The 21,388-nt window shown below is 43.4% G+C and overlaps 1 protein-coding gene across 1 annotated transcript; it reads right to left on the minus strand.

The window, feature by feature from the left end:
* Positions 1-598: 598 nt before the first annotated feature.
* cdca7b (cell division cycle associated 7b) lies at positions 599-6,866 on the minus strand. The gene is made up of 10 exons (XM_056582107.1): positions 6,581-6,866; positions 5,859-5,999; positions 5,679-5,770; positions 5,268-5,571; positions 4,814-4,876; positions 4,457-4,648; positions 3,413-3,568; positions 2,996-3,145; positions 1,205-1,341; positions 599-1,004 (listed from the first exon to the last, which is right to left on the minus strand). The coding sequence occupies exons 1-10, from the start codon at positions 6,596-6,598 to the stop codon at positions 983-985; spliced, it is 1,275 nt and encodes a 424-aa protein (XP_056438082.1). The 5' UTR covers positions 6,599-6,866; the 3' UTR covers positions 599-982.
* Between the last annotated feature and the right edge of the window lie 14,522 nt (positions 6,867-21,388).

A 21,388-nucleotide genomic window follows, 5' to 3' on the forward strand; every position in this document is an offset into this window, starting at 1 on the left:
CAGCACAGAGCCTCTGGTAAGAGACATTCTTGCCGTATTGTGATGTACCTGACAAACACAAGTACTTCTCCCAGCTCCTTGGTCACGGTTATGAGCGGACCTAGCTGTGTCCTACAGAGGCGGTCCCTCCAGAGTATCTACATTCCTTATGTGGATATGCTTCCAAATCTCATGTTATTTTTTTTATTGGCTTGCCGTTTGTGTTCAATTTGATGCATATACTCATGCATTTACTAGCGTCACCCTACTTCAGCAGGGCACCCAGCACAGAAATAAATTGCTTTCTGCATGATAGTTTTCTGATCTGAACCCTGAAGCACTGATGTCAATGGTAAGAGCAACCCCTGTTGGTAAATAGTGGCATTACATCCAATTCTATTTGATAGACAAAGCTAACCAACCATGTGTAAATGAATGGCTTGTTTTTGGGAAGGAAGAGCCTTGGGCCAGCTCATGACATTCTAGCAAAGAAACACATTTTGGTTTCACTGTTAACCAAGTATGCCCATTAGCAGAATGTCAAGGGATTATTAGTTACCATTTGCCTTTCATCAAGTTAACATTAAACTAAAAGACAAGACAATGACTGATGAAATCGTTCCATTGATACAATAGTCCAATACTTTTTTCTATGCTATCCTTTATTAAAACCTTAAAGTGTATTCAGTATAAAACAGCTTGAACAAAGTAAAGCCAGTTGCATCATTTAAAACTCAAAAAAACTACCATAGAAGGGACAAAAGTACAACTTAGTCAAGTTAAAAGAGTTACACAACAATCCCTGCTCTTCTTACAGTAATAACACATTTACAGTGTAGGCATGTAGCAAATTACATTCACCAACATGTTGACATAATAGCACTTACAACACTTAACTTGTGCATATAACAAGAAAAAATAATAACCGTCAAGAACGGTCCGTCTGTCAGGGTTGGTTCCAGTATCCAGTGGGGGGGGGGGGGGGGGGGGGATCCTCCTCCCTCTACTGCAGCTCCTTCTGAATGCTGTGGGACACATGAAAAGTCAACTCCAGGCCATGTTTCTTCTGCTTGCACTTGTGGGGAAACCTGGAGATCATGCGTGTCTGATTCCTCCCTCAGGATTCTGTCCTGTGTGTCATTGTCTCCTCTGGCTACAGAAACTACCAAGGTTCTCCCTCAAAGACACACTTTATTTTTTATTTTTAATGGGTCAGAGTCCCTACCTCTCCAGGTACTGGTGGACATTGTCGTGGCCGTTGTAGCGGGCCAGCCCGACCAGGATGCCCGTGGCACAGCGACCCTCCCTCTTGCGACACAGGCTGCAGTTGCACACCCCGCGGCACAGCGGGCAGGCCCAGGTCTGAGAGAGAAGCGAACAGGTAGAGGTCTGCATCATGTCAGGTACCGTGGATTTCAATAGGCCATCATAAGCCTGGGAACTGGACGTCTGAGCTCAGGCACCACTCCCGTTGAAGACAGATTTCCAGCAGGCCTTTCCCAATCAGAAACATTTATCTTGTATGGGCAGGTTTTGATCAGACACAGTCATTTCTAAAAATGAATGGGTATGATTGCTGTGCCTTGAGTCTAGAAATGGCAGTAATCTTCCCGATCTCCAGCCTCTGCTGCAGAGCGAATTAAAATTGCCAGCAGAACGGCTTGGGGGTCTAACACCGTAGTATATTTAAGCAATAGATCACGCCAGGCTGTGGTATGTGCTCATTATACCACTCAGGGTATCTGCAGGTTTCAGCAAGACAAATTGAAGACTTTTTAATACCACCTTGAATGAAATTTAAGACCTTAAACCCACGATGGTGGGGGGGATCCCGCTGTATTACAACCAAAGCATAGCATGTGTGTCACTCAATGGGACTCATTCAAGTTTACTTTCTTTCTGTTTATTGAACATAAAGTGTTGATTTTTAATTTGGGTGTCACGTATTTATGGTAAGACCTGGGGGGTATACCACAAACCTCGTTGAACATACCAAGGCTTTCTTGGGAAAACCTGGCTCGACAGAGCCGCAACTCGCAATCACAGTTAAATGGTACCACGACGCTCACTTTAGATTCAATTAGTTGAACCAGGTTTTCCGCTTTACGTTCAATGCGCGTTCACATAAAAGGTGTGTTTATCACGTCATTTGACTCACCCTTATGCAAAATAAATCGCTCAAGAGCGGTGTATTTCATCCAAGGCGAGCAATGTATTATTATGAACTCCTACGAGGAATTCAAAGTTCAAATCACAGCCAAGGGGTTGCCCATAATATGGCTAGGGTGCCGTGCTGGCAAAAATAGCCGACCGTGTTAATTCGTAAGTGAAAAGATTCTGCATATTGTCTAAAAAATATTATGTATCATCATCCCTTTTACCCCCATATATGTGGGGCCCCATGAATTGCGAGCCCAAGTACCGGGAATGCACTTGATCTCCGACCCAATATCGGACGTGCACGTCAAGTTGCTTGCTTTTAGTGGCGTGGTTCAACGTCTCATCAAACATCAAAACAAAATCAGCCTTGTTGACGCTGCAGATTAGCTCGTTTCAGATGAAAGGCACTAGTCCGAAGCGAGTTATATACGCCGTTTTGTCCTTTCCAGCAGTAAAGGTGCTCACTCCATAGGATAAATTGCCGGCGAACCGCTCTAGCCGAGCCTTCTCTCGGAGGGACGCTGAAGAATGACAGGGAGAAAGAGTGCTATGCGGAGATGAATGAATGGAACGATATTTATATTTTTAAAAAAAAAGACAAATCAATTTTTGCGCTTTGATTCTGTGGCGCTGCGCCACACATTAGTCTATGTATGGGAAACAGAGTTTATTCTAAAAACATTAAATAAAATACAACTAAATAGTGTGTTTATTTTGTGCCTTTAAAATACTACCTTTGGTCATTTGTGAGTCAAGGGAAAGGCCCTTGCCAGCCCTGAAACCACTCGGCTCCAGTCCAAACACTCAGTAGATTCCCAGTAGTCGATCATGAAGGGTGTGCAGGTGTTTTACTGACCGGGTCCAGCAGGACCTCGCGGATGTCCTCGCCGTAGCGGTTCTTCAGACATGGCCCACAGAAATGACCTTTGACCCCCACGCAGGACCCGCTACGACACACCGTCTTAGTGTCCAGGGTCTTCTGTCGACACTGGTGACAGGAACTTCCCTGGATACCACACAAACCCGAGACAGACTCTGATCAGCCAGGCCTTCCACCACAAGGTGGCACACAGAAACACTGTCACCAGCTGATCCAATAAAATACAAGTCCATCCCCCCCTCCACAAGTCCACATATTGGTAAGCATATCGCTTGGTCAATAATGCACAAGAATTCTATGCGGGGACTTTTACTTTGAAACCTTGAAATCCAAGCAGGATACAACATTAAAACATTAAAAAGGACCAGGGTGGTTGTTGCAGCAGCGACTCACGCGGTCCTTGTCCCAGATCTTGTCTTTTGCTCGGAAGGCGATGTTGTTCAGGTCCTCCGGGGTGATCTCGTCCACGGAGCGCACCACGTATCGGCCCCTCTTGTAGCCTCCGCTCACCCGCCTTTTCTTGGCGATCTTCACGCCGTCCTCATTGACCTGAAGCAAACCCCCCTCAGGTCGCACTTTACGCCATACATACACAGGCCATCTGGGGGGCGCTTGTATCCAAAGGGCCTTGCAGCGCCCTGAGCCCATAACGGCTCAGCAACAGCCAGCGCCATGACTCTGTATATTTCTCATGCCTATTCTCCTCTTCGCCCTGATCATTTAGCAGTAGGGCTGTAACGAAACACCAACTCATGATTCGGTTTGTATCACGATTTTCGACCCACTGTGCGATACATCCCACGATTTTTTTAAATTTAAAAAGCATTTTATTTAAACAACACTTGTATAACAATTAACTTAATGTAACATTTAATAAGAAATAATTTGGAACACTGAACAGATTTGAACAGAAAGAATATTAAAGTATAGCTAAATAAATAACCAAAGATTGCAGTTGGAGGTTGCTTGCAGCTAGGCAAAAACCCTCAACTAGTTTGGTTAGTTTAGTCAAATATCCTATTAGCGCTTCTTATTAGGCTATGTAGCTTAAATAATGACATAATCAGGCCGTATAGAATGCAACATGTTTAATAGCCTAACGTCAATAGATGGAAAAAAACTTGAACGCCCAACATGAACGTTGCAATAACGAGGCATGTGTTACGAGTAGCGTATGTGTGGGCGCGAGAATGGCAGTGTGCTTATGCGTGTGTGTGAGTGACGTGAGCGAGCGAGCGAGCGAGCGAGCGGACGAGCGAGGAGAGCGGTAGCGTGTGTCTAGTGAAAAGGCGAACGCTTCCGGTAGAATAATGTACCCATCCTGTCAATAATCGGTGGATCGTTTATTGACAGGATCGTGTCTCGATTTCGGTTTTGATACGCGTATCGTTACGGCCCTATTTAGCAGATACTTTTAACACACACACACACACACACCTCCACCAGTCTCCTGATGTCTACGGTCCTGGGGCCGTGCCCACCTCCCCTGGGGGACTCAGGCTTCTCCTCCACCCCAAAGTGCTCTCGTGGGCGGGCCTTGCGGGCCGGGTTGCGTCTCTCCGAGCCGGCCTGGGACTCCAACCTGCGCTTGCGGGGGCTGGCTGTCTGGCCCGTGGCGCTCTTCCTCCTCTGAGGGAGATGGAACAATGTCAACCAAACAACGGTCACCAACGTGGGGGCTCAATGAGTCACAGATCCATGCGAGGGGCATCTCCGTAGCGACCCCATTAACGGTTCCCATCCGTAACCCACCGTCGTGGAACGGTGGTTGCGGTGTTGCCTGGCAACGCTCACCTGCAGAGTGTCGAGTGATGTCAGTTCGGCGATGGTGCTCAGTTCGGCAAACAGCTGGGCGAGCTAAAAAAGGGACAGCAAGGACATACAGAGGGTCACAGTCACCATCCGTTCTGGAGCCACAGTTAGAGAATCCCGAACGAAGGGTACCGCGTTGAAAGCCTTTGTGTAGACTAGTGTGGCAGTGTACAACAAACTGAAAAATATCTCATTCTACATCTGCCCAAACCGTGTATATAAAGCAGCATAGACGAGGGAGAGAGCAAATCAACCTTGAACCAGGGTGTGTTATCTTAGCAACTGTGACACAACCCAGGGGGAATTGGACAAATGGCCTTAGGGTTGAATCTTCTGCAATGATTTCCCTGGTCTTCGGTAAACTGAGGTATTCATACACATTACCAATCGATTTTCGGTACAACAAAGAACAAATCAATTCCTTTGGGATACTTACCATGGCTTTGTTCTCCATGATGTTCTTGTCCCGTTTCTTTAAGCTCAGACACAGGTCCTCCTCTTTTCTGTCGTTGTCGACCTCATCCAACTTCACCTCCTCCTCTTTCTTCCTCTCTCTGGCCCACCTGCGAGAGGAGGGGGGGGGGGGGGCTGCTGCCGCCACCACCACCACCACCTCCTTCAGTTTATTCCTTACACTAGCTCTCCTGAGAGGAGGTGCTGCCACCGCCCCCAGCTCCTTGGCCTTCATCTTCTTCTCAGGGAGCTCCGGTTTGGGTGTGGGGGCTTTCTTTGAAGGGAACCTGGAGAAATTATGAGTTATGTTTTGGACATGTGGAACTATAGGTTGACACACACACACGCACACCAGTTTGTCACGGATATTAAATAGAGACAGAAAGACACATACTTTAAAGCCACACAGAGACTTCTCCTTGGTTGGGCGGCCTCGTCATCAGAGTAGAAGCCTGTGTCTATGTCGCTGCCTTCTGACTCAACAATCTAGAAATGACCAACAAACACACACTGTGATACTGCTAGATAACCTGTTCCTATTGACAAAGTGGGAAACGCGTTGATCCACTCCTACCTTATGCTTTGAGGGTTTGGTGAGCTGTTCGCTCTCCTCCACCTCTTCCTCTTCACTGAACCCTTCAAAATCCTCTTCGTCGTCTGACTGGCTAAACAGACGCGCCAGCTCCGCAGTGATGAACTTTGACTTGTAACACGTCTGAAGACACGAGACATAACATTGGCCTTTTGCATTGCATTGCTATCATCAACCCTACTACTACTACTCATGGCACGGAAAAGGCAGAGACACTGAGAGTCTATTTTAAATGAATAATGTATAAATGTGGTTGAAGACTTGATTTGACTTGAAAACTTGATTGGTTTCAGATTCAGAAACATTTTCTTGGATTGATCTCAAAAGCGGGAGATAACACTAGCATCAGAGACACTATTTTCACTCCATTTCTGCAGCAAGTAATGAAATGTCAGAGCGAGTGCATCGGTAGTGCGAAACAACAGAGCCTTTATGGACCTAGTTGTATCAAGATGGGGCGCAGGTAACAAAGACATCTCACTGGACCCAGCCAATTGCTCATCGTCAGAGTAGAAATTCTAATTCGTCATTTGACACACATCGGCAATCATTATGGACAGAAAAGTTGCAACAATTTAGCTTACGTTAGCCGAACCACTTTGAATATGTTAGCTATATTGGGAAATTTGACAATTCATGCCAATAGTTCAGCACAACCATGAAGGGGAGATTTGAGACGTTTTCGATTATACTTGAACACTTACCTCTGACGTTAAAGTCATTGTTGCATTGGCGTTGGTCTTAACGGATCAAATAAAGTTCCCCGTGTTTGTTGAAAATGAATGGGCTACGAAGGGTTTAATGAACAGCCCAAGTCACAGTCCACGGCTGGGAGGAGGGGTGTAGCACGCTATGGATTTTTGCTCTTGCATTCAGTCAGTTCAACTGGATGCATTTAATATGCATATTTACGTTCATAAAATATATTTATACGTTTCGATTAGTATTTCTAACGAGCAGGCTGTGTGCCTTCACCTAATATAGACTACCCTACTGTTCATATTTTCCCGTCCCCCTACTTTCAGAATAGTAAAGTCTCAGTTTCCCGCGGAAACCAAAGTGGGCGTGGCTACGACCCCACCATGGCCCCAGAGCCAGAGTTGCGACACGCTATGATCTCGCCGACAGGGTGGTCACGTGGTTGTCACGTGGTTTATGTAAGCCTCAATAGTTCCAAACAGGCCGCGCAGTCAATGTTATTCTATGGGACGACAGCAGAGATTTCAATATTGAATGGTAAATAAATATGAATGAAAAAAACACATACAAGTATTTGTCTGACTGTTATGGCATTATTGCATATTTGTTAATGTCAGTTTTATATTTAGAGTGGTAGGGGGACAACTGAAAGCTATCTATAAGTATTACTTACATACGTTTTTAAGTTTGAGGGAAAGCTTCACGTTCGTGTTAGCATACTGGCTTAACCTTAACTTTTACCCCACATCTGTATTGAAATCAAAGTATTCAAGATGTTTTATCATGATCATTTTCAGATATGAGCCACACAAAGTATCAAATATATCAAAGAATAACAACTCATTACGCTTGGATGAATGAAATAGTATTTTTTTTAATTAAACAATTAGTGTGACACGAACAAGTGAGTGCGATTGTGTGAACAGATTCAACAATGGACACAGCAGGGAACACTATATACTTAGGGCAAACCATTAACATATAACATTGCAAATATACTATACTTTATGCCATTACAATACTTATAATAGCCCTGAGCAAATTCAAAATTGGTTTAGATCAATGGTCATACCATGGTTGGCTGTGCAGCGTTTGGATGCTCCAATCGGTCCGAGAAGGGTTACCACATCATGTATGGCTTCCCCAAGGACCAAGAGCGCAGGAAGAAATGGATGGCAATGCTCAGCCGTCAAAACTTACAAGTGACAGGGGTCAGCAACAGTCAAACTATGTAATGTAAGCAATGTTCACAACACTTGATAACATTTCAAAGGGCATAATAATTCTAAGTGTAGAGAATTATGGGTAACACTTTATAATAAGGTGCCATAATAAATAGCAAACTAGTCATTACCTAACCCTTTGTTAATATTTGTTAATTGTTACTAAAATATCTATTTGGCACAAGTTAATAGTTTTTCCATCATTAATTAAATATTAGTTGTTTGCATACAATCTGTATGTTAATGTTTTAACAAATAGAAAACAATCTATTAACTAATATTGTATTAATATGTATTAATAGTTAACTAAATGTATTTTTGGCACAAATTAACAGTTATTTCTTACATTATTTAAATGTTAAATGTTTATTTACAAACTATATGTTAATATAAAAGTTAATGACATATTATTATTTAACTAATTGTTATTAAACTGTGCTTCTGCCTATCCCAATATGAACCACTCCTCATAGGACTCTTACAATGAAGATGGTTAAGCTTAATTAATATATTAGTAATATATAACTATCAGTATGGGGGACCCTTATAATAAAGTTGGTTAAGCTTAATTAATATATTAGTAATATATAACTATCAGTATGGGGGACCCTTATAATAAAGTTGGTTAAGCTTAATTAATATATTAGTAATATATAACTATCAGGGGACCCTTATAATCAAGTTGGTTAAGCTTAATTAATATATTAGTAATATATAACTATTAGTATTGGGGACCCTTATAATAAAGTTGGAACAGTAATTATAAATTATTTACAAATATTTATTATAACATTTATTAACGATAGCAAATATTTTAACTCTCACACTGGAAATGAATGATCTCAGCACACACTGTTGGGAAGGGGGATGAAAATACTTTATTTATAACTCTCTAACAAAGAACTCTCAAAGAACTCACCAATAGCTTTTTGTTTTCTACTGGAACACTGACCACTGATAGTTAACCTGATGGTCTACTGGAACACTGATCATTAAACTGATCAAAAAAGATGATCAAACTAGAATGCCAACAGAATGTATAAAATGGTATATCAAATAAACAGAGAAAGAGAGAGGGGTTCAACCAGAGCGTGAGAAAAAGAGAGAAAGACAGTGAGACAGAGCACAAGAAAGTGAGGGAAAGACTGAGTGAGAGACAGGCAATATTTCTTAACCACACTTGAAAAAAACAACACGAACGGGTAAAAAATAATAATTATGCTCTCTTTGCATACGGGATTAATTTGCATTGACTTTTTAAGTCATCTATTTTTGTCTGAACCTGAGCATCACCTTTAATGTAGTTTTCGCATAAATTTGCTACATCTTTCAGCTTTGCCTGTTTGGTTTTATCGAGGAGCTTTGTGAACTCGGCAGGTGACGCTGTTGCCAGCTCTGCAATGCTTGCCGTGGACCTGACTGTGAGTTCGTTCACCCCTGCGTATGCACAGGAAGCCGACAATTTCAAGCCCCGATTGTATGCTTTCAGGACCTTCTTGTATCTTCTTATCACTTCAAAAGGGCCACGGGCTGCAAGGAGCAAATCATAAAGAAAAACTACATTATGGACGGTACATAAAAATGTGTGTTCACAACAGTGCTATGAGTTGAAATGCTTATTGTATTATTATGTGGGAGCATACAAGACAAGACAGAATTCCACCTAGCTCCTTTAAATAGTTGGTCCACTTTATGTTAGGGTAGAATTAAAGGGATACGTCACCATTTGGGGAATTACACCAGTTTCCACTTTCCCTCGAGTTAAGTAGCCTAATTGAGATTGACCTTTCTCCAGTTCATCCAGCCGTTCTGAGTCTGACGGTAGCATTTTTGGCTCCAGCCAACCATAGATCATTGAATCAGATTAGACCATTATCTCCCCCATTAGCATCTTGCTCAAACGTAACTAAGAAATCTGATATTTTCCCAATACTTCAGTAATTACAAAGTGTACCAACAGAGAATGAACATGGTGATCAATACCGTGGTTTGCACTACTTGATTTAAAGGGATTATGCGGAGTGAATCAACCTGTAGCCCTGTTGTTTCGCATTGCCAAGTGCTGGCATGAGAACGACAGAATTCCATGCACGGTAGACCAAATAGTGAAACGGCAGCCAACGCTAACTACTGAGGGCATGTGAGTTTCGTTTTCATATGCCCGCATCTGGTCTACGTTGTAACTATTGCTGTCGTTCTGATACCTATTGACAGCACTCGGCAGCCTCAAACAACAGGGCTACGGGTTGATTCACTCCTGATAATCCTTTTAACACATGGAGGGACTATTTTCAGATGTGTCAGCAAATGTCCTAATTTACTATGCTGGAATGAGAGTATAGTTCCATGTTTTATCAGAATAGACAATCGCCACATTTCATTATTTCATTATCCAAAAATAAACGATTGAACTTACTCTTGTTTTTATGCAATATACCGGACAACATAGTAGTGTACTCGTCATTGCTAACATTTCACATAATTCCGCATAATATAAATAGGTTAAAATATATTTTTGGCCCGTGCGTAATTGTGCGTAATTGTCAAGATGCACATTTCGATTAAAACTCACCTTTCTTCTTTTGGACGACTAAATTTCCGGATGTGACGCAGCGGAAGTATCCTCGAAAATGTAGTCAGATTGTAGTTTCGAAAATGCTTCACGGCACAGACACACACCCAAACATGGCACCGGCTAGATATAAACAGCCAGTTGCGAGGCAATTGTTGCATTCATCATGGATCAATCGACTGATAAGGGACCCAAGAGGCGACTGTCGGTGGAACAAAAGAAGAATGGACCAGAAAAGAGATCAGACACGAGTGAAAGGGGAACTATGCAACTTTTTTGGCTTGATTTACCTTAATATAACAGGCTAGGAGTCATTGCGATGGTTCCATTATACATTTTTGTTCGATTGTTCGTTGTTTCAACTCCCCCTTGCGCATCTTGTCGGAGAAAATGAATGTTTCTGCCGGCGACCCGCCGCCCACTCTCGCGGGAGTCTCGGGTCTTGCGAAGTAACGAATTGCTTTGCGGCACAGACCCCCAAACACGGAACCGGCTCGATATAAACACAAGTAACTAAGGGATTGTTACATTCATCATAGATCAGCCGACTAAAAAGAGACAGAGAAACCCAATGTCGGAGGAACAGAAGAAGAGGAAAGGGAGACTGACCGACAGAGAGGCCAGACACGAGTAAATTTTGGGCAAGCTTTTCAGGAATAGCGTGAACTGAAAGAAAAAGAAGACTTCAAATCAGACTCCGACTTGGCCGTGTTGCTTTTGAAATTGAAAGTACCCTTGGGTGAACTTTGTCCTCGTGGTATTCTTGATGTTGATAGTCTCTGTACAAATGTGTTTGCTCAACCATTTTGTTGTGAGCCCTGTAAAAATTGTTTTCTCAACCGTTTTGTTGTGAGCCCTGTATGTTTCTAGCTTGCTTGGTTGCAACCATATAAACACCTTTGTTTCCATTGGTGTTTTGCTGTTCGTCTGTCTCGTCCCCCAGATACAGACTGAATCCCCGAATCCAGGTTCTTGTTTATTTAGATTATTATGTTGGCCAACACTCTCACACTGATTGTTCTGTTCAACCTAAGATAAAACAATTATAATCTAGGATATAAATTCTCCCCGTCAACTATAAAAAGGATGGCTTTATGTTTATTGCAATACAAATACACCATTTTAAAAATGTATAACCTTGCCTACACTTTATGAACATTTACTTCGGACATGGCTCCACGCATTCGCCGGCTTCTTTGAAAACAAATGCACATGGCTCGCTTAGAAGTGCATGGGGAAGGGTCGTCAACGAGTTGTTACGACAGTGTTGTAAAATATCTACTACGAAGCTGTAGGGGGCGCTGTGTAGAGAAATGTGTGTGCCAAAACAAAGAAAACAGCGAAGAAATTCCCGAAGTTCAATAGTGGGCCTTTAACTTCTGTATGAGGTATGAGGGCTCGACTCTGGGATTTCCCCCCCTCCCCCTTCTGAAAATAGAACACAGAATTGAACAGACATTTGTGCTTCTCGCTTCACTTTTAACCTCTCTGGTCAAACTCAGAGAAAGGCTGAATGACCTGGAGAAAGGTAAATCTCAAATGTTGAAGACAAGGGGAGGTGGAAAAATAATTTGCTCCATAAAGTATAGATTCAACGTTTTACTAGAGTTTTACCTCTTTTGCGGACATCAGTCACTTTGTGGTGCTTCCTGGCCTTCTTTATTTTGTTCTTTGCCTTTGAAAGTCTGAGTTTTCCCTTGCCCTTTCGTTTCATCTCCTCATCTGAGGAGGAGGAAGAAGGACAGGTGGAGGACCGGCTCATTGAAGACAATGATGAGCAGGAGGCAGTGTCCTCCTCTGAAGATTGTTCTTCTCTAGGAGCTTTAGACAGGTCTAGACAGTACAAAAAAACAAAGATTAAACTGATGTTGCTGATGCCTTGTACAGAATACCATTTCTTCCTTTTTGTTCCAACAAAGGTAATATTTTGTGGAAAGTCAAAATAACCCTAGACCTGGGATGTGTTACTATTAGGTGGTTACTATTAGGTGGTTAAGTGTCGAACCAGGGTAAGTAAAGCTAGAGGTAGTGGTAAATATGATAATAGAAGAGTCTGGAGTCTCCATTCTCTTAACTACAGAAAGCCAGCAGGCTACTATAAGGAGGTTTACCACTTCCTCTAACTTAACTAACCAGGTGTACCACTTAACCTCCTACTTGGAATACCACCAGGTATATGTTTGACTGACACTGTATACATTTTTGTGTCATACACCGAAAATGTAGGCTTGTTGAACCTTACATGCCAGTTGTTTGCGAAGAGCATCCCTCTCCTTTATCACTTTCTGGAGTTTCTTATCTTGAGACCACTCTCTCATCTTGGCTTTTGGAGGAGATTCTTCACCGTTGGTGACCGGTCACCTGTCAAAAAACGTCATTTCAGCATAGTTGTACAGCTAACACACAGCAATTGCCTGTTTATGTTATAGCAAATTCGGTAACAAATACCACGAACATTGTCTATCTAGCCATAACTTTTGAAAGTAAGAGATTTTGAAATTATTGTGCATCAAAGTTACTGTTAGGAGCAAAATATTGCCGTTCTCATGAATAGCTTAGAGTATTTTGGACATTTAAGTTGTAACGGACCTATTGTGTATCGACCTGTATTGCGCCCGGAACCTTTTATTTACGTTTCACCCGGTACCCTTTTAAAGGCGCACAGCAGCATTCACGGCGATGCGTGTCTCGTATGTAGTCGCGTCGAAAACGTAAGTTTAATGTCTTAATGCCTGTATTTTGGTTATAAATGTTGGGTTCATATTGAAACATTTTCTGTGTAATTTTTATAGTTCATGTGTCTTATACCGGTCGCATTTCTATGCCGTTGTATGTCCGTAAATAGTGTATGAAGCAAGCTAACGGCCAGACCCATGAATGTCCGGTGAATTCAACTTTTCTCGCTCAATTTACCCTCGTCTTGCACCCTTGGCAAGCGGAGCGAGGTATGTTGGTTTATTGTATGCTTTTAGTGTGATTATGTTTAATTTTGGTGTCTTTATGTAAGTTAAGCAGATAATGCACACGTTTAAGTTTTCGTTGTTGTCCTGAAATATGTTTTCTGTCATTCTTTTATTTGTGAACATTGTACTGCCCTGATCTTAATATATTTGTGTAAAAGTGCAACCATTTTATGTTACTTTTTCTAGTTTCACGGTGCCATAGCAACAAAGGAACAAAAGAATAAAAGGTTGCACCCGTCAGAGACTCTCCGGTTATTTCGTGTCAAGGGCTGCTACAGTGAAACTCGACCACGACGAATCCTCTTCCACGGACCCTCAACGCTGCATCTGGACGTCCAACTTCGATGTGCGGACATCTTCAATACTGTAAATAAGACATCGCCCGATGTCCTGCACACATTCCCACAGGCGCCTCAGCTGCATCAAGAGACACTGTACACATAATCAAAGGTGATGTGGTAAGAGAACTTAAAAAACAGACTCTGGCAACCTAAGAGTTTAAGAACGGTTAAACAACCAAGTTCATTGTAAAGGTTAAATGCGTGGTTTGAATGTTGTTAATTTGATGGCTTTAATGTCCATGATCAAGTCCGAAATAATTGTTATCTCATGAAACCCTAACTGTTGAAGCTCATTATTTTAAAGGTCTGATTGTGAAGTACCAGCAGTATTTTTGTCCATAACATTTTGCCCTTTTTGTGCATATTGTTTTGCTAATCTTGAGGTGTTCATAAGGTGTAAATGTCTACGTTTGAGTGTTATTTAGTAGTACTTGCGTAAAGTTAAAGTCACCACTCATCCAAATGTAAGTCCAGACATTAAAACACTTCAAGGAGCAAACTAATATATCAGACCATCAAAATGTTAACACCTGCTGAAGAACCAGACTGCCCCCCCGGAAGACAAACAGGGGAGGTCCAACTCACGAGAACGAAGTTTAACAGAAAAGGGCCTAGAGATGCAAGAACAGGAAGCAAAGAAAAACGAAAAGGCATTCAACAAAGCCTATGACTCGTGGAAGCAGTTAGCAAGAGAAACCAGAGTAAAATTAAAGGCTCTCTGCTCACCTGAAGATCTTGATACAATTGAAAGAGACATTAAAGCTAAACACGCCATAGTGCAACAACATTATGAACCAATTCGCCGCAACCATACTACTACCCCAGTTATTGTTCAAAGAATGGATGCATGTGGCACTCTAACAGACGAAATGTTTGAGCTCATAAGCAAACGTCTAGAGAACATAGACGAGACATTTAATGAAAGTAAGGAAAAGGAAAGAGTGAGGATGACGCTAAATAAGAATGAGTATGAGTCTGTCTTTGGAAAAACAGAAACAGAAACAGTAATTTCATCCCCCTCAGAAAGCTCAAACTCAAAAGCCACCTCCAGGTATCTAGTAAACGTGCAGACGCAGAAGCAGATCTTGCAGCTAAGCTAGAACAGGCCAATGCAATGGAAAAAATACATGAACAACAAACAAAACTCATTAAGCTGGAGAGTGAATGGAAGCTTAAAGAGGCAGAGGTTAAATTAAGACTAGAGGAGGAGAAAACAAAGCTACAACGGCTACAAGCGTCAAAGGAAGTAAAGGTAGCAGCAGCACGAGTCAAAGCATACAATGCCTTTGATAATGTTGAAAGTTGCAATCAAGAGGTCGACAACATAATGCTGCCCGACTACCTAAATACTGATCTTCAAACTCCACTGTATCCAAGAGCCCTGCCATTTCAATCTCAGCAAAGACCCCCTGAGATGTTGAGAAATCAAGAGGAGGTGAGTCTAACCCAAGCGCTTGCAAGCTCACTTATTCTTAATCGTCTGCCTGTACCAGAACCCTCCACGTTTACCGGTGACCCCTTAGAGTACTTGGATTGGAAGACATCCTTTATGGCACTTATCGGCCAGAAGCCCCTCCCTGTGTGTGAAAAAATGCTATACCTAAAGAGTTATCTTGCAGGGGAGGCACGCAGAGCAGTTGAAGGATTCTTCTACCGAAACACTGAAGACGCATATAAGGGCATTTGGAACGTGCTACAGGACAGATATGGAAATCCATTCATCATCCAAAGAGCTTTTAGGGACAAACTCACAAAATGGCCAAAGGTAGCTGCAAATGACCCCGCAGCGCTCAGAGAGTTTGCAGATTTTCTGCAAAGTTGCGCCGAAGCCACTCCCCACGTTAAAGGCTTAGCCATCCTCAACGATTGTGAAGAAAATCATAAGCTCCTCAAAAAGTTGCCTGAGTCCATGGCACATAGATGGAGTCGCATTGTAGTGAACGAGTTAGACAAATCTCAAGAGTATCCAACCTTTGCTCGTTTCACGGAGTTCATGCAGAAGGAAGCCAGAATAGCTTGCAACCCCATTGCCTCCCCCTTCCTGATGAACAACAGATTTGAAGACGAGAGATTTCCCAAGAGAGCAAAAGCCCTAAACACACACGCTCAAACAAAGTCCTTAATCTCTGGCCCACCAGAAACCTCAGCCTCACATCCAAGGCCACCTTGTTCAGTCTGTGAAGATGATAGTCATGGTATTGTTAAGTGCCCAACCTTTGCAGCAAGAACTGCTGATGAAAAGAAGGTTTTCATTCAGGAAAATCGTCTTTGTTTTGGATGCCTAAGGAAAGGTCACGTAAGTAAAGACTGCAAAGGACGTCACACCTGTAACATATGTAGCCAACGTCATCCAACCTGTCTACACATAGAAAGAGACCAAGTGCCTGTAGGAAACTCAAGGAGCAGCTTAGCAGCCTCAGGAGATGGCGATACCAAGGATGTTCGTAAGGTTATGGCACATGCACTGACAAGGTATAGTTCCGCCACATCTAGCATTGTCCCTGTCCTTGTGTCCACTACAACAGACCCCCAAAAGGAAATCCTAACGTATGTGCTTCTTGACACACAAAGTGACACGACTTTTATCTTAGAAGATCTAGTGTCTGAACTTAACATGAGCACTCAACCGATCCAACTCAAGCTCAGTACGATGACATCTGTGGACACAGTTATAGCAAGTAAGGCTACATGCGGCTTCCGTGTTCGTGAATTTAACTCCGAGACCTGTGTGCAGCTAAAGCAAGCCTACACTCGGGATTTCATCCCAGTCGATAAATCTCACATCCCTACAAGGGAAACAGCACTTCAGTGGCCTCACCTCAAACGCCTAGCAAACAAGCTACAGCCACTGCAACACTGTGAAGTGGGACTATTAATCGGCTACGACTGCCCATCTGCACTAGCTCCTTTAGAGGTCATTACAGGTACCGAAACTGAACCCTTTGCCCAAAGAACCGCCCTCGGCTGGAGCATCATAGGGTCAGCCAACCCACACCTCGACAGACGAGACTGCCAAAGCTTTTTGCACAGAGTTGCAGTTAAAGAAATGCCAATGCCACCAGTCACCATGCCACCGATGTGCTCAAGGCCTTGGAGTCAGATTTCAGTGAAAGGAGCTATGAGGACAAGTTTGTGTCTCAAGATGATGTTCGCTTTGTACAACTCCTTTGTGGCACTATAAGGCAAAGAGAAGATGGACACTATGAGATGCCCCTTCCTTTCAAAGACAACAATCCCCCTGCGCTACCAAATAATAACAGACTAGCTACAATTCGGCTAGAACACCTCAAGAAGAAGTTAAAGATCCACACGCAGTACTTCGATCACTACAAAGCCTTTATGGAAGAAACCATCAGCAAAGGTGACGCTGAACCAGCCCCTGTATCTTCTGAGGGAGATATTGTATGGTACATCCCGCACCATGGGGTGTACCACCCTAGAAAGCCAGACAAACTCAGAGTTGTTTTTGACTGTTCAGCTAAGTTCCGTGGCATCTCCCTTAACGACACTCTACTGACAGGTCCTGATTTAACCAACTCCTTGGTGGGAGTACTCTGTCGTTTCAGAAAGGAAGCAGTGGCCGTGACCTGTGACATTCAAAAGATGTTCCATCAATTCTCTGTCTCACCTGAATTCCGCAACTACTTAAGGTTCCTATGGTGGGAGGGTGGTCAGTTGGATACGGAACCCAAAGAGTATAGGATGGCAGTCCACCTCTTTGGCGCTGGCTCCTCCCCAGGATGCGCAAACTTCGCCCTTAAGTATCTGGCACAGCAACACAAGGTTGATTACCCTGCAGCATCAGCCTTTATAGAAAATAACTTCTATGTGGATGATGGTTTAACCAGTGTTTCATCAGTTGAAGAGGCCCAAAAATCGATTGTTGAAGCTCAAGAGCTGTGCAAGTGTGGAGGCTTACATCTGCACAAGTTCAACTCAAATCAAAGTGACGTGCTCTCATGTATAGACCCTTCAGAAAGGGCAACAACCACTGGTCCCCTCAACCTTAAACCTGACATGACACCAGATGGACATGTACTTGGCATCCAGTGGTCAATTGAGAATGACACCTTCGGCTTCAACGTGGTCACAAAGGACCAGCCACCAACCCGCCGTGGTATTTTGTCAATTGTTGCATCTCTTTACGACCCTCTCGGCTTCGTAGCTCCCTTTGTTCTCAGTGGCAAGTGTATCCTGCAGGAGTTATGTCGCCGTGGCATTGGATGGGATGATCTGCTTCCTGAAATGTTAGCCCCACGGTGGGAGTAGTCCTCTTATACGCCTCAACCCCATTCTAGATCAGGGACTTCTTCGAGTTGGTGGAAGGTTGAACAAATCAAGTCTCAGTCATGAACTAAAGCACCCAGTCATTCTTCCTAAGGATAGCCCCATAAACAAGTTAGTTCTGTCACATTATCATGCCATGATTTGTCATCAGGGCCGCAGTCAAACCCTGATGGAACTGAGAGCCAATGGATTTTGGACGATTGGTGGGAGCAAAGCAGTCGCCAAGTTGATACACGGATGCGTTAAATGCAGGAAACTCAGACGCCAAACTGAGGAGCAGTGTATGTCTGAGCTTCCCAAAGAACGTGTTGAAGTCTCACCCCCTTTCACATACACTGGCATGGACTGTTTTGGTCCATTCATTATCAAGAGGGGCCGCAAAGAGCACAAACGATATGGACTCCTCCTCACATGTCTATCTTCACGTGCAGTCCTTATCGAAATGCTTGAAGATCTTTCCACTGACTCCTTTATCAACGCCTTAAGGTGCTTCATCAGTCTAAGAGGAGCCGTTTGCCAATTACACTGTGACCATGGCACAAACTTTGTAGGAGCTAGAAATGAGTTCAGAGAAGCTCTCAAACAATGTGAAACCAAGACATTGGAAGCCTTCTTGGCTGACAAACAGTGCGAGTTCATCTTTAATGCCCCCTCTGCAAGTCACGCGGGCGGAGTCTGGGAGCGACAGATCCGGACCATTCGCGGGGTGCTAAACGCCACAATTACTCAGTGTTCAGGCCGTTTGGATGAGGCATCTCTCAGAACACTGTTCTATGAAGCTATGGCCATCGTTAATAGTCGTCCTTTAACTGTGGATGGAATAAATGACCCCATGGCACCAGAGCCTCTGACTCCCAACCACCTCATTTTGATGAAGTCCAAGGTTGCGTTACCACCGCCTGGAAAGTTTGTGAAGCAGGATATGTATGCTGCAAAGAGGTGGCGCAGAGTGCAGTACCTCACGGAACAGTTCTGGAGCCGGTGGAAAAAGGAGTACTTAATGGAATCTTCCACAAGGCAGAAGTGGCATGTACCACGCCGGAACGTAAAAGTCAATGACATAGTCATCATCAAGGAGGACATGCTACCAAGAAGCCAATGGCAACTGGGGCGTGTGGTAGAAACCACAGAAGGAACTGATGGTTTGGTTCGACGAGTCAAGGTCCAAATGGGAGATAAGACACTGACAAAGAAAAAGGGCCCAGTGTTCAAACCCTCAATTATTGAGAGGCCCATTCAAAAACTTGTAGTAATCCTTGAAAGTGGGTAAATGTTAATTTGTTTTCATACGAGGCCTGTTCATACATTTAGTCTCTTTAGTTCGGTCCTTTTGTATGGTCAAGAAATCTTGTATGATTCTCCCAGTGTTCATCAGTACATGATTTGGTGGGAGTGTAACGGACCTATTGTGTATCGACTTGTATTGCGCCCCGGAACCTTTTATTTACGTTTCACCCGGTACCCTTTTAGAGGCGCACAGCAGCATTCCCGGCGATGCGTGTCTCGCGCGTAGTCGCGTCGAAAACGTAAGTTTAATGTCTTAATGCCTGTATTTTGGTTATAAATGTTGGGTTCATATTGAAACATTTTCTGTGTAATTTTTATAGTTCATGTGTCTTATACCGGTCGCATTTCTATGCCGTTTTATGTCCGTAAATAGTGTATGAAGCAAGCTAACGGCCAGACCCATGAATGTCCGGTGAATTCAACTTTTCCCGCTCAATTTACCCTCGTCTTGCACCCTTGGCAAGCAGAGCGAGGTATGTTGGTTTATTGTATTCTTTTAGTGTGATTATGTTTAATTTTGGTGTCTTTATGTAAGTTAAGCAGATAATGCACACGTTTAAGTTTTCTTTGTTGTCCTGAAATATGTTTTCTGTCATTCTTTTATTTGTGAACATTGTACTGCCCTGATCTTAATATATTTGTGTAAAAGTGCAACCATTTTATGTTACTTTTTCTAGTTTCACGGTGCCATAGCAACAAAGGAACAAAATCATAAAAGGTTGCACCCGTCAGAGACTCTCCGGTTATTTCGTGTCAAGGGCTGCTACATAAGTAGTTACTCAGCTGTAAAGTAGCCACTAAGCTGTAATGTAATTCATGCAGAATAATAAAACACATTTTTATACACTATGACAAGACCAGGTTATTTGAATAGGCTCAGGCTTTAATAGGCCTATGGTCAGAGTTCGATCCCCAGCTCCTCCTAGCTGAGTGTTGATGTGTCCCTGAGCAAGACACTTAACCCAAATGGCTCTTGATGAGCTGGCTGTCGCCTTGCATGGTGGACTCTGCCGTCGGTGTGTCAATGTGTGTATTAACCGATGTAAGTCGCTTTGTATAAAAGCGTTTGCTAAATGCCCTAAAATGTAAAATATGTGCGGGACAGCTGTCAGTTCACTCACACTAGGCCATCTGTACCGTGGCCCAAGTCTGTTTCACACCTAACCAAGTCTAGATGCCCCCCCTATTGTTCTCTGGCCTGTGCTCACACTAGGCAATCGCAACTGGGCCTGAGCACGGTTGCCTCTTCTACATACGTCATCACGTTGTAACATGTCACCACCAAGCGTCCGCTGATTAGTAGAACAACACAGAGAACACAGTTGCCACTTTACTGACTTTGTTGCTTATTTGGAGCAACACATTTTTATATTTCCGCGCGTGAGCTAGAACCCCAATTTACCCTCCCGGACCCTGCACACATAAGTGGTTTATTGGGTTTCATTCTGATGTAAATGCGAAGGCTCCACGGTTCAAGGGGGGGGGGCTTGGGTAGCGGTGTTGCTCCACAGAGACAACGCAGCGATATGATCATGAGCAGTTGACTTCTAACTTGATAAAGTGAAATCCGCGAGCTGCTGATCATATGAGAGAAGGTGATGCAGTCGTATTAAACAAAGACGTTGAAAGATGGTGCGATCTACGAGAAGCAAATGATTCTAAAGAGCTTTGGGAGGTTAGACTACAGCCCCGCCTTCTCCAGTGAGTGTACCAAGACAGCCTGTGCCGTGACGAACAGGGTTTTTTTGATCAAAAACTCAACTTCACTATCGCATCAACGTGAACCGCTAGCCGTCATGTTTATCGTTTAATGGGAAAGAAGGGTCGTCGCATGGACTATACGTCATCCAGCTCAGGTTGCGTAGCCGTGCGTGTCGGCTCATTAGCATCTGTACCGTGGCGTTTCAACATACGTACATTACGCCTCGTTTCCACATACGTATGTTTTTCGTGTCCGTCCTTCCGTAAATTTACGGAAGGAGTCGCTAGTGTTTTACGTACGGGCATGAATTTATTTACGGACAAAAGATGTTAGGAGAAATCAGCGGATTGCTTACTCCGGGTAGGAAATGAGTGCCCAAATGAAGGAGTTCAAGTACCTCGGGGTCTTGTTCGCGAGTGAGGGTACTATGGAGCGTGA

This window comes from Gadus chalcogrammus, chromosome 22 (assembly GCF_026213295.1).
Source record: "Gadus chalcogrammus isolate NIFS_2021 chromosome 22, NIFS_Gcha_1.0, whole genome shotgun sequence".
In the NCBI taxonomy this organism is placed as follows: Eukaryota; Metazoa; Chordata; class Actinopteri; order Gadiformes; family Gadidae; genus Gadus; species Gadus chalcogrammus.

What these genes read in the sequence shown, in the direction of transcription:
- cdca7b (XM_056582107.1), bottom strand. An exon ending in AGTCTCTGTGTGGCTTTAAA is followed by an intron (nt 5,572 to 5,678) that starts GTATGTGTCTTT and finishes TAATTTCTCCAG; the next exon opens with GTTCCCTTCAAAGAAAGCCC. An exon ending in AGATCTGGGACAAGGACCGC is followed by an intron (nt 3,146 to 3,412) that starts GTGAGTCGCTGC and finishes TGTGGTATCCAG; the next exon opens with GGAAGTTCCTGTCACCAGTG.